This window comes from Heteronotia binoei, chromosome 1, assembly GCF_032191835.1.
Source record: "Heteronotia binoei isolate CCM8104 ecotype False Entrance Well chromosome 1, APGP_CSIRO_Hbin_v1, whole genome shotgun sequence".
NCBI classification, from domain to species: Eukaryota; Metazoa; Chordata; class Lepidosauria; order Squamata; family Gekkonidae; genus Heteronotia; species Heteronotia binoei.
The window spans coordinates 268,552,300-268,570,025 of record NC_083223.1 but is presented as its reverse complement, the minus strand read 5'-3'; the positions used below and the strand labels follow the sequence as shown (position 1 = coordinate 268,570,025).

The 17,726-nt window shown below is 47.0% G+C and overlaps 1 protein-coding gene across 1 annotated transcript in view; it reads right to left on the bottom strand.

The window, feature by feature from the left end:
- The window catches only part of CRTC2 (CREB regulated transcription coactivator 2), an 81,458-nt gene extending 74,297 nt beyond the window's left edge, over positions 1-7,161 (bottom strand). Inside the window, 1 exon segment of the mRNA XM_060255790.1 lies at positions 6,940-7,161. Within this exon segment, the coding sequence (XP_060111773.1) occupies positions 6,940-7,146 (207 nt within the window). The 5' untranslated portion in view covers positions 7,147-7,161.
- Positions 7,162-17,726: the final 10,565 nt, after the last annotated feature.

Genomic DNA, 17,726 nt, shown 5'->3' with positions numbered 1-17,726 from the left:
CTAGTGTCCTGGCCCCACTGGTGGACCTCCTGATGGCTCCTGGAGGTTTTTTGGCTACTGTGTGACATAGAATGTTGGACTGGATCGGCCACTGGCCTAATCCAACATGGCTTCTCTTATGTTCTTACGTTGTTAAATCCAGCAGGAGTATAAGATGCCTGGCCCTTGTGTCCTCGCCTGGTCAAGCGACCAGTATCTTTTGCCTGCTGCGTTGGATATCTTCAGCCTTCTGCTACACTGCGATGACCCTGAGGTCTGGGTAATGCATGTTCTGGTCGTTGGCAGAACCAACCTCACCAGGCGAAACCTACTCCGCTCCTCAAAATAACGGCACCACCGCCCCTCCATCGGTCCCCTCTGACCAGGCCAGACTTCTGGTGGACATTTTCCCATAGCCCGCCCAGGCTAATTTTAACCCGTCTTCGAGGAACGAGATTTCCCTCGCTTCCCACGGGGGAGTGTTCCGACAGCATCCAGATCTTGCTCGACATTTAACAAGCCAGAAGAACTTCTGCAGATCGAGCTTTATAATCAACGAGCCCCCAGAATCTTTCAAATCAGGCTTTGGGGGATACTGGCTGTTTATCTCATTATGTACCCATCTTCTACTATATTTTAACGTATTTTTCTTCGAAGGGCAAACTATATGGATGTTACATGTTAAAAGGTAAATTTGTTGGAAGGGAAAAACCTATTGAGAAAGAAATGCCCTCTTTTTGGCCCAGACATATAACAATAGAGTGATTAACAGATATTCTCACATTTTGACGTATTATTATATGAACATATGAAGCTGCCTTATACTGAATCAGACCCTTGGTCCATCAAAGTCAGTATTGTCTTCTCAGACTGGCAGCGGCTCTCCAGGGCCTCAAGCTGAGGTTTTTCACACCTATTTGCCTGGACCCTTTTTTGGAGATGCCAGGGATTGAACCTGGGACCTTCTGCTTCCCAAGCAGATGCTCTACCACTGAGCCACCGTCCCTCCCCGATAATTATATGTCATTCTGTGTCACACAGTAGCCAAAAAACCTCCAGGAGCCATCAGGAGGTCCACCAGTGGGGCCAGGACACTAGAAGCCCTCCCACTGTTGCCCCTCCCAAGCACCAAGAATACAGAGCATCACTGCCCCAGAGTTCCATCTAACCTTGTGGCTAATAGCCACTGATGGACCTCTACTATCCCGCCCTCTCCGCAAGCTGACTCAAGGCGGCTAACAACATTCATTTTTGCAGATTAAAACCAATAAAAGATAATTACAATTTAAAATTATTTTAAAAACATTTCATTTCATGGTGCTGTATCACTGCAATATAATATAAGCGGTGATCACATAGTACTCTCTAATGATGTAGGGTGGCAGCTCTCTCCCAGTTAGATCTCAAAGGCCTGCCAAAACAATTCGGTCTTACAGGCCCTGCGGAAAGTAGAGAGATCCCACAGGGCCCTTATGGCCTCCGGGAGAGCATTCCGCAATTCTGGTGCTGCCACCGAGAAGGCCCTAGCTTGAGTCAGCCGCAACCTAGCCTCATTTGGTCCAGGAACGGACAATAGATTTTTTGTCCCTGAACGCAGTGCTCTCTGGGGAACATGTGGAGAAAGGCGGTCCCGCAGATAGACAGGCCCCTGACTATAGAGGGCTTTAAAGGTTAATACCAACACCTTGAAACGGACTCGGAACACAATAGGTAGCCAGTGCAGCTCTTTCAGCACTGGCCGAATGTGCTCCCACCGGGGGGAGCCCCATTAACAGCAGTGCCGCAGCGTTCTGTACTAACTGTAGTTTCCGAGTCAGCGCCAAGGGTAGCCCCATGTAGACAGCATTACAGTGATCGATTGCCGTTTTATTGCTTTCTCATACTCATGCGACCCAGATCAAAGGTTCCTTCGATTTGTTAATTTTACTATCCTGTCACTGGATCTTAAATCTGCACCGTTTTGCATTCTAAACCGCTGCCTACCAGCTCTGCCCACTGCACCCGATTCCTCGTCTGATGAAGTGAGCTTGGAGCACACGGAAGGTGACATTCTGAATAAAACTTTGTTGGTCTTAAAGGTGCACTCGACTCCTACTTCGTTCTGCTGCTTCAGACCAACACGGCTGCCCGCTTGGATCGATCTACACTTCTTCTCACGCCGCATTTCAGAGCTTTAGAAGAGGGGTGTCGCACTCATTTGTTATGAGGGCCGGATCTGACATAAATGAGACCTCGTCGGGCCGGGCCGTGGGTGTCATAAAATGTAATGCCAGGTAGCGGCGATATAAACTTTATAAAGGGCACAGACACAAATAAAACATGCTTAAAGCATTAGTGCTCTTGCAATACTGTGGTCAGTATCAAAGCAAGCTCTCCCTCCTCCCCCCACCCTTCCTCCCCAAGGGAGGAGCCTCAGCCAATGGGGAAAGCAGAGGCTTTGCTCTGTAGCTCCTGTGCTATTGAGAAAGCCTGGCAAAGCAAGCTGTGACGCAGAAGGAAGCAAGAGAGAGGGAGAAGGAAGCAGACTTCCAAGTGGGCCTGATAGGAGCCCTCTGGGGGCCTGGTCTGGTCCCCCGGGCCGCATGTTCGACACCCTGCTCTAAGGTGTGGTGGTTGCTTCCAACGGAAGACTGGGAGCACCAAACAAGACGAGACTGGCTGTTGTGCAAAGATTTTTGCTTTGCTTTGTTTTACAATAAGCACAGTGTCCCACAGTGGCCAAAAAACCCAAGTGCTATCAAGAGGTCCACCAGTGGGGCTAGAAGTCCTTCCACTGTGCCCCCCACCACAAGCATAAGAATACAGAGCCTCATTGCCCCAGAGAGTTCCAACAATAAGCTGAGGCTAATAGCCACTGATGGACCTCTGCTCCATATACTTATCCAATCCCCTCTTGAAGCTGTCTGTGCTTGCAGCTGCCGCCGCTTCCTACAGCAGTGAATTCTATGTGTTAATCACCCTTTGGGTGAAGAAATACTTCCCTTTTCTCCGTTCTAACCCGACTGCTCAGCGATTTCGTCGAATGCCCACGAGTTCTCGTATTGTGGGAAAGGGAGAAAAGTCCTTCTTTCTCTACCTTCTCTACCCCGTGCGTAATCTTGCAAACCTCTTATCATGTCACCCCGCAGTCGACGTTTCCCCTACCCTGCCACAAATTTTGCTAGTCTTGAAGGTGCTACTGGGCTCTTCCACTTTTCTACTGCAACAATCCTACGGGGGGGGGGGGGGGAGATAAGGTCAATAGCGACTGCCTCCTGATTACCCGGTGAGCTTCCAAGGCAGAGCAGGGATTTGAACCCGGATCGCCCAGATTCTAGCCAGCCACCCTAACCGCTACCCCACAGTGGCGCTCGCTCTATAATTATACACTTTATCCTGTTTACTGCAGCAGCCCACTCGAAGCACGTCCCAGTTAACCCCAAATTAATTCTCTAGGCGTAACACACTCAGCCTGAACCTAATTGCTCCCATTAGATTCTCCCCCCCACCAGATGTGTCCCCACCCACCCCCGTCAGCTCATCAGACAGCTACACCCTGTGGATACCTCCCCGTGCTGTGAGAACACCTCTGCAGCATCTTCCCTCGCCTCAATAGAATCCTGCCTACTGTCGCATTAGAAAGGGGTTGTGGCTCACTGGTAGAACTCCTGCCTCGCATGCAAGAGGTCCCAGGTTCTATTCCTGGCGCCTCCAAACACGAAGCACAATACAGAAGACTTCTACTCGAACCCTTGTACAATCAGTACCGGTCAAGGTAGAAAGTACAGGGCAGGGATTGGCCAAACTGTGGCTCCTTCACACACATTGTGCGGCTCTCAATGCCCCCCCCCAACCCCATTGTCCAGCTTGGAGAAGGCATTTGTCTCTTTATATCACTTTTCCAATACAGCCAGAGGCTTGGAGGATGCAGTTAAAGTTGCTTTCTTTCCACCTCTACCTCCCTCATCTATTTGCCTGCCTGCCTTCAGAACGTAAGAGAAGCCATGTCGGATCAGGCCAACGGCCCATCCAGCCCAACACTCTGTGTCACACAGTGGCCAAAAGAACCAGGCGTCATCAGGAGGTCCATCGGTGGGGCCAGGACACGAGAAGCCCTCCCAACATGCCCGCCCCCAAGCACCAAGAATACAGAGCATCCCTCCCTTCCTTCCTGTCTTGCGGCTCTCAGACAACTAAATTCTCTTATGTTAATCACGTTTGGCTGTGCCTGGTATAGGGTTCGACAACCAGCGATGCTTTCAAAGACAAAATTCTGCTTCCATCAGTTCTCATCTATTTACACACCCCTCCCACAGTAGCACTCCTCTTCTGGAAACAGCCCCCGCCCGATTGCCTGACCAAGCGCCATGCCCAAGACCACCCCATGTAAAGCTCCGTCCCTGCATTTCCCAAGGCCCAATTGCTTAAATCCCCTCCAAGACATCCCCCCTTCCCTTTCAAGAGAGAACCCTCCGCCATTCATCTACAACTCTCCCCCTTCAATTATTCCCACACTGGCCTCCCTCCCTTAGGAGAAACTGCCCTCCAATTATTTCAGAACACAGAGAGATATATTTAAAGGAACAGAGATATATCCCCCCTCATCTCATATATCCCCTCCCCAATTGCTATCGCCTCCCCAATTGCCTCATCACCTCCCCACCGCCAAATACTTCTTTGTGAGCCTCTTTATGCTCCACTTCTGAGTACCCACTGGTCAAAGACCGCCCACTCCAAAGAAACCCTTTTCCTTTCAATGCAAAGTCCCCCCCTCTCCGTATCCCCACTCTAACATTTTCCCATTAAGGAACCCGCCCTCCCAGTCAGAGTTGCCAGATCCTGGCTGGGAAACTCCTGAAGATTTGGGGGTTGAGCATGGGGAGGACGGGGACCTCAGAGGGGTACAACACCAGAGAGTCCACCCTCCAAAGCAGCCATTTTCTCCAGGGGAACTGACCGGGGACTGTATGATTTGAAAATCAATATGAATAATGCTAAAAAGGTTATTTTTGTATCATTATTAATGCATTCACGAGGTTGCAGAGCTAGCAGATCTCTGCCCATGTGCAGAGTGCTTTTCCCACAGACTGTCCTTGATGGTAATTTTGCATTGGGGGGGGGGAAGAGGGGAAAATTGTTAATAATCAATCTGTTGCCTAGAGATGTATTGTTGGAACACTGTGCCCGGGGCAGTGATACTCTGTATCCTTTGTTCTTTGGGGGGGGCAACAGTGGGAGGACGTCTGGTGTCCTGGCCCCTCCGGTGGATCTCCTGATGGCACCTGTTTTTTTGGCTACTGTGTGACACAGAGTGTTGGACTGAACATATGAAGCTGAATCAAAGCCTGGGTCCATCAAAGTCAGTATTGTCTACTCAGACTGCCAGCAGTTCTCCAGGGTCTCAAGCTGAGGTTTTTCACGCCTATTTGCCTGGACTCTTTTTAGTTGGAGATGCCGGGGATTGAACCTGGGACCTTCTGCTTACCAAGCAGATGCTCTACTACTGAGCCACCGTCCCTCCCCATTGGCCTGATCCAACATGGCTTCCTTCCTTGGAGGTTTTTAAACAGAGGCTAGATGCCATCTGACAGCAATGAAGATCCTGTGAATTTAGGGGGAGGTGTTTGTGAGTTTCCTGCATTGTGCAAGAGGTTGGACTAGATGACCCTGGAGGTCCCTTCCAATTCTATGATTCTCTTGTTCTTATGTGCTAGGGATCCCCAGGTCCCACCTGGAGGTTGCCATCCCCACAACTGCTTTAATACTCAACCCCAAGCAATCTACAGGGCTCCCTCTTGCACGTGCCTCTCCTATTGAATTAACAACCCTTCCCCCCCCCGCCATAACCCTCCTAATGACCTCCATCCAAAAGCCTCACTCTCCTCCATTGAACATATGAAGCTGTCTTCCACTGAATCAGGGTCCATCCAAGTCAGTCTTGTCTACTCAGACTGGCAGCGGCTCTCCAGGGTCTCAAGCTGAGGTTCCCTGGAGACCCTTTTTAATTGGAGATGCCGGGGATTGAACCTGTGACCTTCTGCTTACCAAGCAGATGCTCTACCACTGAGCCACCATCCCTCCCCCAACATATATGAACATACGAAGCTGCCTTCTACTGAATCAGACCCTGGGTCCATCAAAGTCATTATTATCTACTCTGACTGGCAGCGGCTTTCCAGGGTCTCAAGCTGAGGTTTTTCACACCTACTTGCCTGGACCCTTTTTAGTTGGAGATGCCGGGGATTGAACCTTCTGCTTACCAAGCAGATGCTCTACCACTGAGCCACCATCCCTCCCCCAACATATATGAACATACGAAGCTGCCTTCTACTGAATCAGACCCTGGGTCCATCAAAGTCATTATTATCTACTCTGGCAGCGGCTCTCCAGGGTCTCAAGCTGAGGTTTTTCACGCCTCCTTGCCTGGACCCTTTTTTTGTTGGAGATGCTGGGGCTTGAACCTGGGACTTCCTCATTACCAAGCAGATGCTCTACCCTAGAACATATGAACGCATGTGAGTCTTCTACTGAAACAGAAGACTGGGTCCATCCAAGTCAGTCTTGTCTACTCAGACTGGCAGCAGCTCTCCAGGGTCTCCAGCTGAGGGTTTTCACACCTATTTGCCTGGACCCTTTTGAGTTGGAGATGCCGGGGATTGAACCAGGGACCTCCTGCTTACCAAGCAGATGCTCTACCACTGAGCCACCGTCCCTCTCCCATGGTCTTATCTCCCTCGCCATGGCATTATTTCCCCTTCTTGCAAGGGGCTCAGGCAGCCCAGCCAATCCCCAACCGCCCCCCGCAAAGGCCGCCTCCCATTGGCTCCTGCACCAGCCCCCTCGCTCCGTTCCATCGCCCTCCCCGCCTCGCGGCCGGATGTTGTTGTTGCCCCCTCAACCGTCCGCCCACCGGATGTGGCCCCCTCGAGGGGTGCCCCCGCCCCTGCTCTCCCCCCCCCCAACGGTCCCTCGCCCTCTTACCCGGGTGGTGCCCAGCTCCATCATCACCTCCTCGAAGGCCGCCGTCTCCTCGGCCTGCCGCTGCTTCTGCAGGGCGATCTTCTCGCTGAACTTGCGCGGGTTGGAGGCGGCCGCGGCGGAGCAAGAGCCGCCACCGCCGCCCGCGGACGACGACGCGGAGGAGCTCGGCCCGGCTCCCGCCGCGGCCCCCGAGCCAGACGCCGCCATCTTGGGTCCGCCGCCTCCGCCTCACGCACCCGCCCTGGGCCGCCCCCGACCGGGTCGCGGCCTTCGCCTCGCTCGCGCTCCCACAACACGGCGCCCGGCCGCGGAGCACCACGGGAAAGCGAGTTGGTTTCCCTCCCGGCCGCACGGGGGACTCCCAGCGGCGGAAACCAGCGGAGACTACCGCTCCCGGCGGGCATCGCGCCTCAGAGGCGGTGGGGGAGGAGGGGATGCTGGGAAATCGAGTACGTTTGAAGCGCGGAAGAGGCTTGGGAGAGGGTCGGCGGACTCCCGCTCCCGGCGTGCGTTGCGCGCTGCGCCTGGCCCTACAGAGGCCCGAGCTGGGGAGTTTCCCCTGTTGGAAAGTGGCGCATGTTGTAATTGGGTGGGGAGGGAGCCGCCGGGAGAGCGAGGGAGAGGCGGTAGCTCGAGGGGATGGAAAGTGGCAGTTGGAGCCTTGGCTGCAAAGAGCAGGGCTAGGCCCCAGACCGTGCCAGTTGAACATTAGCATTAATAATGCAACAGGATGCAGGATTGCCAGGTCCAATTCAAGAAATATCTGGGGACTTTGGGGGTGGAGCCAGGAGCAAGGGTGTGACGAGCATAATTAAAACTCTGAAAGGAGTTCTGGCCGTCACATTTAAAAGGACCACACACCTTTAAAATACCTTCCCTCCATTGGAAAAAATGAAGGATAGGGGCACCTTCTTTGGGCGCTCATAGAGCTGGACCCCCTAATCTAATCCTTTTGAAACTTGGAGGGTGTTTTGAAGAGAGGCACTGAATGCCCCGTGGCGCAGAGTGGTAAAGCTGCAGTCTCTCTCTCTCTCTCTCGGCTTGGCTTCGCGAACGAAGATTTAAGAAGGGTGCAATAGTCCACGTCTGCTGCAGGCTCGCTGGTGGCTGACAAGACCAATGCGGGACAGACAGGTCCGGCCACAGTGGCTGCAGGGAAAAGTCTGATTTAGGGTTGGTGCTGTAGCAGTGCGATTCTTCCTCAATCTCCTTTTGTCCTCAAGACCAGCTATGCGTGCGTTCTCAAAGGAAGAGACAGCCTGGTGGATGGTGTGTCTCCATGCTTTGCGATCTGAGGCTAGGTCAGACCACTGGTGATGGTTGATGCGACAGGCGCCAAGGGATTTCTTCAAGGAGTCCTTGTACCTCTTCTTTGGTGCCCCTCTATTTCGATGGCCGGTGGAGAGTTCGCCATACAGGGCAATCTTGGGAAGGCGGTGGTTTTCCATCCTAGAAATATGCCCTGCCCAGCGCAGCTGCGTCTTCAGCAGAAGTGCCTCGATACTGGTAACCTCCGCCCGCTTGAGAACTTCAGTGTTGGTCACAAAGTCACTCCAGTGGATGTTGAGGATGGTGCGAAGGCAGCGCTGATGAAAGCGCTCGAGGAGTCGCAGGTGATGACGGTATAAAACCCACGATTCGGAGCCGTAGATGAGGGTTGTCATCACAACCGCTTTGTAAACATTGATCTTTGTGCCTTTTTTCAGATGATTGTTGCTCCACACTCTTTTGTGCAGTCGGCCAAATGCACGGTTTGCCTTTGCCAGCCTGTTGTCAATCTCCTTATCGATCTTGGCATCTGAGGAGATGATGCACCCCAGGTAAAGCTGCAGTACTGCAATCTGAACTCTATGCTCAGGAGGAAAAACACATGCTGGAGGTTCCGGTTCCGGCGGGGCGGTGCGGCAGCGTTTTGAGAGAGCTCCTCAAGACGAGCCAAATTTCCAACCTTTTAGGGGGGCCTTCGGGTCTGCACCACCTCCAGTTTGAGGAGGGGGTGTGTAAGAAGAGCGCGGTGAATAGTGGGGGCTCGAAGTGGTAGCCTCCAAGTGTTCTACCTTCTCTTCAAACGCCGAGGTTGGAAGCGCGTAATGGCGAACTAGCCCCAGCCACCGGTTATCGGAGGTGAGCCGTGGATGGCGAAGGAGGAGAGTTAGTTGGTGTCGAGAACAGCAGCTGGTTAATTACTCGGCGGGGACTTCTTCATTCTTATGCTGTAATTGGCTAAAACTGGTTTGTTTTTGGACGTGTCGGAGGTTACGTCGGCAGTTTAAAAGCTTGGAGGGGCTGAAACGGAGCCGAAACGAAGAACTGAAAAACGAGACAGTCTGAGCCAAGCCTAGACGACAGGACCCGGGCGTTTGACGGAGAGAAGGCGGAGGCGCCGAGTGTAGCGGGAGTCTTGCAACAGGCAGAGGCAGTCGCTGGGAGCTGACAGCCAAGAGTGGACAGTTTGCTTTGCTGAGGTGCCGAGGTACATGGGGAGCTGGGTGGACTAATACTCGCTCTTGTCGAGACCCCCTCGCTGAGGAGGCGTGGAGGCTTGAAGACTGTCTGTAAAGGGTTAAGCCGAAGCTGCAGGAGAGGTGACGTCTCACGCAGTACGTAAGGACGAGTTACGTCTCCAAGCCGACGTGCGGGGGCGAGGACACTCAGCTTCTAACGGCCCCAAATTGTTGAAGCTGTAAGTTGTTGGTTACAATTTGATTGATTCGGGTCTGCTCGGGACGGTGAAGAGTAAGAAGTGTTCGGTGAGCCGGAGGGCGCATGCGAAGGGAGGCTGTTGCCGAGAGGGATCTGAAAGGGCGGAGGACCGGAGGTTGGCAACACCAATGGACTGTGTCTCGCTTTGTGCCTCACGCTGTTTTCCTTTTTTCCGATTGAACAGCCTAGAATGTGACAGTTTCTGCAGACTGACAAGAGGCGTCTTTAACTGCTGGGAAGGTCCTTACTCATTGGGTTTTCAGACTTGATATAAGTCGTTAGAGACAATTTTCGTTATAAGATACATATTAATAACAGTTCAAAGTCTGTGGAAGATTTTGTTGAGCTCTTGAAGGTACGGAGCTTAAGAAACAAGAATCAGGATAACAAGACTAATTGTTGACTGATTCTAAGATAATGTCTCAGGCAGGGAGGCGTAAATTTTCGCCAGGTCAACCGAAGGCGGTTGGAACAGCTCTGTCACAGGATGCATTGAAAGACATACAAGTAAATTTTTCAGAAGCATTAAACCTAATGAAGGAAACCCTAACTAAACAGATGGAGGGTATGATAGCCAAAATGGACAGATTAGATGACAAATTTGGAGAAACAAGGCAAGATATAACTGAAATAGTCAAAGTAACCAAATCCATAGACGGTAAACTTAAATCACTGGAAGGGAAAATAAATGAACTTGAAGGAAATCAGGTTAAATTAGAGAATAAAAGTATGCAGATGGAAATGGGCCAAGCTGAATATGTGTTAAGGTTCCTAAATATATCAGAGGAAAAGAATGAAAACTTGGTTGAAGTAATGGCGGAGGCAGTCGCAGATCTTTTGTCGATAGAACAGACTGAAGCTGAAAGAGAAATAGATTGGGTTCACAGAGTCAGTACTATGTATGCTAGAAGGAATGGACTTAACAGAGAGGTCCATGTGAGATTTGTCCGAAGGACGGTTAAAGAAAAGGTTTGGCGGGAAGCCAGGGAACAGCAGTTAATTATAAAAGGAACTAAGATAAAGGTTATGAAAGATACTCCCTGGCAGATCAGACTGAAGAGAAAAGAGTATAGTCATTTGGCTTTGACTTTACAGAGAAAAGGTATCCCTTATAGGTGGTTAGTGCCAGAGGGTATGATATTCACGTACCTTAATAACAGATTTAGGATAGATTCACCGGCCAAACTGGAGGAGTTTTTTAAAACGTACAGCATTAATCGGCAAAAAGAGAAATTCCGGGTGGAACAGTCTGAGACGCAGCGAACACTTATAGATACATAAAAAGAACAGCAACTACTGGATTTAGAGGAAAGGGAAGAGGGGGAGGTCCCGCAGGCTGAAGACTCAAAAAGGGAGACTAGGTCGCAGAAAAAGAAAAAAACTCTAGAGAATAACTAAGAAAACAGTATGGCACACAGTCTAAAGATTATTTCGATCAATGTGAATGGTCTAAATTCGCCTAGAAAAAGGAAACGAACTTTTTTACAATTAATTAAATTTAAAGCAGATATTGTTTGTGTTCAAGAAACTCATATGAGGAAGAAGGATGAATTTCTTTTAAATAACAAAAAACTTGGCAAAGCTATAATTTCTTCGGAAGACGATAAGAGGAAGAGAGGGCTGGTGACTTATGTCAAAGAAGGTGTGCATGCGGAATTAATTTTCGAGGGTAAAGACGCCAGAATGCAGGGTATAGAGATAATAAAGGATTCAAATAAGTTTCTCCTGGTCAATTTGTACGCACCCAATGAGAATCAAAGACCTTTCTTTAAAGAATTATATGCTAAAGTAAATTCGGCCCAATATGAGAATATTTGTATTATAGGAGATTTTAATGCCGTGGAAAACCCAGAGTTTGATCGAAGCTTTAGTAGTGAGAAAAAGAAATCCAAGAAAAACAGGGGTAATATTTTATCTGAAAACTTTCTGAGATTAGCGGACGAATTTGCTCTAGTAGATGTTTGGCGCACTCTTAACCCAAAGAAAAGAGATTACACGTTTTTTTCAGCTAGACACAGATCCTGGTCAAGGATTGATGCAATTTGGATTTCCCCAGGGTTAATGAAACTGGTACGAGAAACGGATATTCTCCCTTCCACAATAGCAGATCATGCCCCTGTTATGATAGCATTCAATGTTGGCAGAAGGAACACGGGCTGGAGAATGAATTCATATTTATTAAAGGATAAGAACTTCATCCGATATATAGGGGAGGAAATGAAGATTTTTTTAAAAATAAACACACAGAAGGAGGTTTCGCAGATAACAACTTGGGAAGCCAGTAAAGCTTACTTTAGGGGGCTGGTTATTAGTTACAATGCCAAAAAACGGAGGGAGGAGAAGAACAACGTAATAAATTGGACAGCTTTAATTAAGAGTAAAGAGTCACAGTTAAAGGCAAATCCCTCACTGAAGGAGCTCAGATCGGAAATCAGAAATTTACAACATAAGATACATTTACTTTATTTAGAACAGATGGAGGCAAAGATAGCTTATGCTAAAGCATATTTTTTCGACAAGGCAAATAAACCGGGAAAGTGGTTAGCCTACAGGGTTAGGAAGGAGAGAGAAAAGAAAGTGATTAAAACATTAAAGATAAAAATGGACGGAATACCCGATTTACAGGAAATGAAAGATATAGTGCAAGAGTTTTACAAAAAACTATATAGTAAGGAGGAGAGAAACGTAGAAGAACAAAAAGAATATATAATTAACCAAAATAGGATGAAGCTAACAGTTGAACAGAGAGATTTACTGTCGGGTCCGATATCAATGGCTGAAATTGTATCAGCGTGGAGTAAAATTAAAAGTCATAAGGCGGCGGGACCTGATGGCATACCGCCAGAATATTATATAACTTTCAAGGAATCTTTGATAGATCCATTCAAGGATTTATTAGAGGAGGTCTGGACCAAGGCTGTTATCCCTGAATCCTGGCGCCACAGCAATGTGGTGCTTATACCTAAACCTGGTAAGGAGGCCGATGACATCGCAAATTATCGCCCCATATCATTATTAAACATAGACTACAAATATTCGCAACAATCCTATCAAATAGATTGAAATCTATTATAAAGGATATTATACACCCTGATCAAACAGGGTTTATACCCGGAAGACATTTACGGACAAACACCAGATTGTTATTTAATTTTCTAGAGTATGCCGAGTTTAACAATGATAAAAAATTGGCCTTTTTGTTTCTTGATGCGGAAAAAGCATTCGATAATGCAGACTGGAGTTTATTGCTGGAATTATTGGAAAATCAAATTTGGAGATAAGTTTGTAAGTAACATTCGAATGATTTATGATAAACAATATGCAAAGATAATAATTAACGGAGATTTGACGGAGGAAATCTGTTTAAAAAAAAGGCACAAGACAAGGCTGCCCCTTGTCTCCTTTATTATTCATTTTAACCCTAGAATTACTAATTGAAACTATTAGGCAAGACAGAAGAGTGGAAGGTATAAAAATTAGAAAGGAAAATTACAAAGTGTTAAGCTATGCAGATGACATGTTACTTGTCTTGCAAAATCCGTTGGAATCGTGGGACCCGGTTTTAAATCACTTAACCGAATATGGCCGGGTAGCCGGTTTAAAGATCAATAAAAATAAGTCAAAATTCATAGCTAAAAATTTGTCAGATCAAGATATCTTAGAGCTGGAAAGGAGATCAGGATTCCAAAGGGTTAAAAAAATAAGATATCTGGGTTTAACAATTTCGGGAAGATGCAGTTCAATTTATGAAGATAACTTTGCACCTCTTTTGAAAGAAATAGCTATTTTGTTTCAAAAATGGGAAAATTTGAAAATATCATTTATGGGACGTGTGGCGCTTATCAAAATGACGATTCTCCCAAAAGTTTTATTTTTGTTTCAAACGGCAAATTTCGCAGTAAAGGAAAATTTTATTGCTAGATTGAATTATTTAGTTAAAAATTTTATATGGCAAGGAAGAAACCAAGAATTAGCTGGAAAAATTTAACCGACATAAAAGAAAATGGTGGCCTTGGTTTACCGGATTTTGAGATCTACTATACAGCCTGTGCCGCGGTGTGGTTAAAGGACTGGGTTATGTTAGAAGACACTCGTTTGCTGACAATTGAGGGGGCTGATTTACAAGCTGGCTGGCATGCTAATTTGTGGTATGTTCCTAAGCCTCAAACTTATTTCTAAAGACACCTGGTCCGCAAAGCTTTACTGAAAACTTGGATGAAGATAAAAAAGATAATTTATGATAAGACACCTAGATGGATATCTCCGGTGGAAGCTACAATCCGCCCGCAATTGTGGCACCCCGAGATAACAGTCAGATACTTCGATATCTTAGATGACAATGATAGGATGAGAAAGAAGGAGGATTTAGAAGCCAGAGGGTTTTCTGTAGATTGGTGGACATTGATCCAAATCGCAGCTAAATTAATGAGGACAAAATTAGGGGATTTACAAAATCAAACTTCGATTTCGACACAATATTAATAGCTAGAACTGGTAAAACGATCAAGAAAGTTTATAATTATCTTCTTCAAATAAAACTTGAGAAGGAGACTGTTAAACATGTAATGATAAAATGGGCTCAGAATTTCGACTGTAGTATCACGTTAGAACAATGGGAAATTCTATGGAGGAATAACTTTAAGATTATAAAGCCAGTTAATATGCGAGAAAATTTATAAAGCTTTTTTATAGATGGCATATTACCCCGATTGTACTTAACAAAATTAATAAAACGTTCTCACCAATTTGCTGGAAATGTGATGTAACAGTAGGAACATACTTTCACCTATGGAGGTCATGTAATGTGTCCAAAAAATACTGGAAGGAAATCCATCAAATTTTAAGTGAGATACTGAAGGTAAAATTTCCTCTTAAACCAGAATTTATGTTATTGTCATTAGTTAGAGATATGGTACCACGTGAGGACGAAACTATTACAGTATATATCATAACGGTCGCTAGAATTTTATTCGCTCAGTACTGGAAAACTAAACTTATACCTGAAAGAGAAGAAATCTCTCAAAAGATTTTAAATATGGTGGAAATGGACATATTAGCAAACATAATCAAGGGAGACACAAAGGAAAAAGCTAATGGAATAAGGTTTATTCATGGTTAGAAATTGATCAAAACGAAATCAGGAATGATTAATTTTAGTTCAGGAAGCCTTTTTTTTTAGATACAGTATGTTAATCGCGTGAAAGGTAGTACAATACTAGATTTCGGTGTTTTCCACAGTTTCACCTCCATTTGGAAGCGGTAAGAAGTCCGTGATGTTATTTGAATGTTCTTTCGATAACTGTCTTGGATATTTTGTTTGTATGGCATTAATCGGTCTTTGAAAGCATTGTATGTAATGATGGATTAAATAAAAGTAAAACTCAAAAAAAAAAAATGAACTCTATGCTCAGGACCTGAGTTCGTTCCCGGCGGAAGCTGGTTTCATCCTTCCGAGGTCGGTAAAATGAGTCCCCAGCTTGCTGGGGGGAAAGTGTAGATGACTGGGGAAGGCAATGCAGACCACCCCGTCCAAAAGTCTGCTGTGAAAGCAACGTCACCCCAGAGTCAGAAACGACTGGTGCTTGCACAGGGGACCTTTCCTTTTCCTTTTTATCTCAAAAAACAGCCCCCCAGAGAGCTCCAGTTAACCGCGGATCAATTCTCCATAATACCCCATGGGAATCGTTTCCATAGGAAATAATGAAGTTATAGGGAATAATGAAGCAGACATTTCCCTCTCCCCGCCCCCCGCTTTTTGATGGCCCTGAAGTGGGGGAAGGGCCTCAAACCTGAGGGATCCCCTGTTCCCACCTGGGGATTGGCAACCCATGCCAACAGGATGGTTTTTGTACAGGGCTTTTGTTGTAGAAAAAGCCCAGCAGGAACTCATTTGCATATTAGGCCATACCCACTGACACCAAGCCAGCTGGAACTGCGTTCCTGCTTTTAAAAAGCCCTATTTTTGTATCAACGCATTCACGAGGTTGTAAAGCAAACAGACCTCTGCCCATGCGCAGAGTGCTTTTCCCATCAGCTTTCCTTGATGGTAGGACAGAGGTCTGCTTGCTCTACAAGGTGCCCCTGCTTTGCATTATAGGGGAGGGGAATTATTCTAAATTAATAATTATTATTATAATAATTATAAGTCTGGTCATAATAACAAATATGAGGAAGCCTGTTCCATTGAGGAACCACTCTAACGGTCAGGAAGTTCTTCCTAATGTTGAGCCAGAAACTATTCTGATTTCATTTCAACGATCGGTTTTGGTCCTACCTTCTGGGGCCACAGAAAACAATCCCACACCATCCTCTATGACAGCCCTTCAAATACTTGAAGATGGTGATCCTATCACCTCTCAGCCGCCTCCTCTTCAGGCTAAACATCCCCAGCTCCATCAATCTTTCCTCATAGGACTTGGTCTCCAGACCCCTCACCATCTTCGTTGCCCTCCTCTGGACCTGTTCCAGCTTGTCTATATCCTTCTTAAAATGTGGTGCCCAAAACTGAACACAATACTCCAGGTGTGGTCTTACCACAGCAGAGTAAAGTAATACCGTCACTTCACGTGATCTGAACACTATACTTCTGTTGATACAGCCTAAAATCGCTTTTGCCTTTTTTAGCCACCCGCGTCACACTGTTGACTCATGTATGCTCCACTAAGACCCTTAGATCCTTTTCATGCACACTGCTGCTAAGATTGAAATCTTTTTCCGTGTTTGAAATTATTTTCCGTGGCGCTGACCTTGATAGCCCAGGTAAGCCTGATCTCATCAGTTCTCAGAAGCTAAGCGGGGCTGACTCTGGCAAGTCCTTAAAGGGAGACCTCCTTGGAATACCAGCAGTCAGGAGGGCAGGTGCAGGCTCTATTCAGCCACCTCTCTGAATATTTTCCATGTCCCCTGTAGGGGTCAGTCTCCAGAGGTTGTCATGGCTGTCAGGTGCACACACACACATGCACACATAAAAATAAAAAAAAAAACCCACCCTGTGAATTGAGAGAGGGACAGTGGCTCAGTGGTAAAGCATCTATCTGCTTGGTAAGCAGAAGGTCCCAGGTTCAATCTCCAACTAAAAAAGTCCAGGCAAATAGGTGTGAAAAACTCAGCTTGAGACCCTGGAGAGCCGCTGCCAGTCTGAGTAGACAATACTGACTTGGATGGACCCAGGGTCTGATTCAGTAGAAGGCAGCTTCATATGTTCAATGTAGGCAGACCAAGAGATGGCGGGCAGCTTCCAATGCCCCACCTACAATGGCAGATATATGAGCTGATATCACAGAGGCATTTGCCTTGGAATATCGAACATTGAATTTAGTTTGGAATAGACTTTTGGAGAAGAGAAGAGCACCGAGTTTCAGCCTTGAGCGGCTGTAAGTAACGTACGATTGTATTTCACGTGTTTATTTGTGTTACGCTAAACAGAGCCTACAGCCCCGTGGCGCAGAGTGGTAAAGCTGCAGTCTGAATCTCTGCTCACGACCCGAGTTCGATCCCCAGTGGAAGCTGAGTTTTCAGGTAGCCGGCTCGAGGTCGACTCAGCCTTCCATCCTTCCGAGGTCGGTCAAATGAGACCCCAGCTTGCTGAGGGGAAAGCGTAGATGACTGGGGAAGGCAATGGCAAACACCACGTAAAAAGTCTGCCGTGAAAACACTGCAAAAGCAACGTCATCCCAGAGTCAAAAACGACTGGTGCTTGTACAGGGGACTACCTTTACCTTAAATAGAGCTGATGTACACAATGAGAGTGTGAAGGTATTGTTATCTGGTGATTGTTTTTGTATTTTTCCTCTGCATACATCGGAACCTGTTGTGTATTATACCAATGTTCACAAGGCTGAAAAAGGTACTTTTATGTCTAATTTTGGATTGGTTTGGTTTCCTTTTGTTATTTTTATTGCCAACCAACATACCCCCCCTTGGCTTTCTGATTTAGCAGAAACGATTCTCCTTTAGGAGAGGAAGAATACGTGAGAAAGTGAACCAAGACAGAAAGGAACAGAATTATAGCTCGCTTCTGTTGTATAACAGCACCTAAACAAGAGAGTGACTGAAAAAACCCTGGTTGTTGTTATTCAAAATAT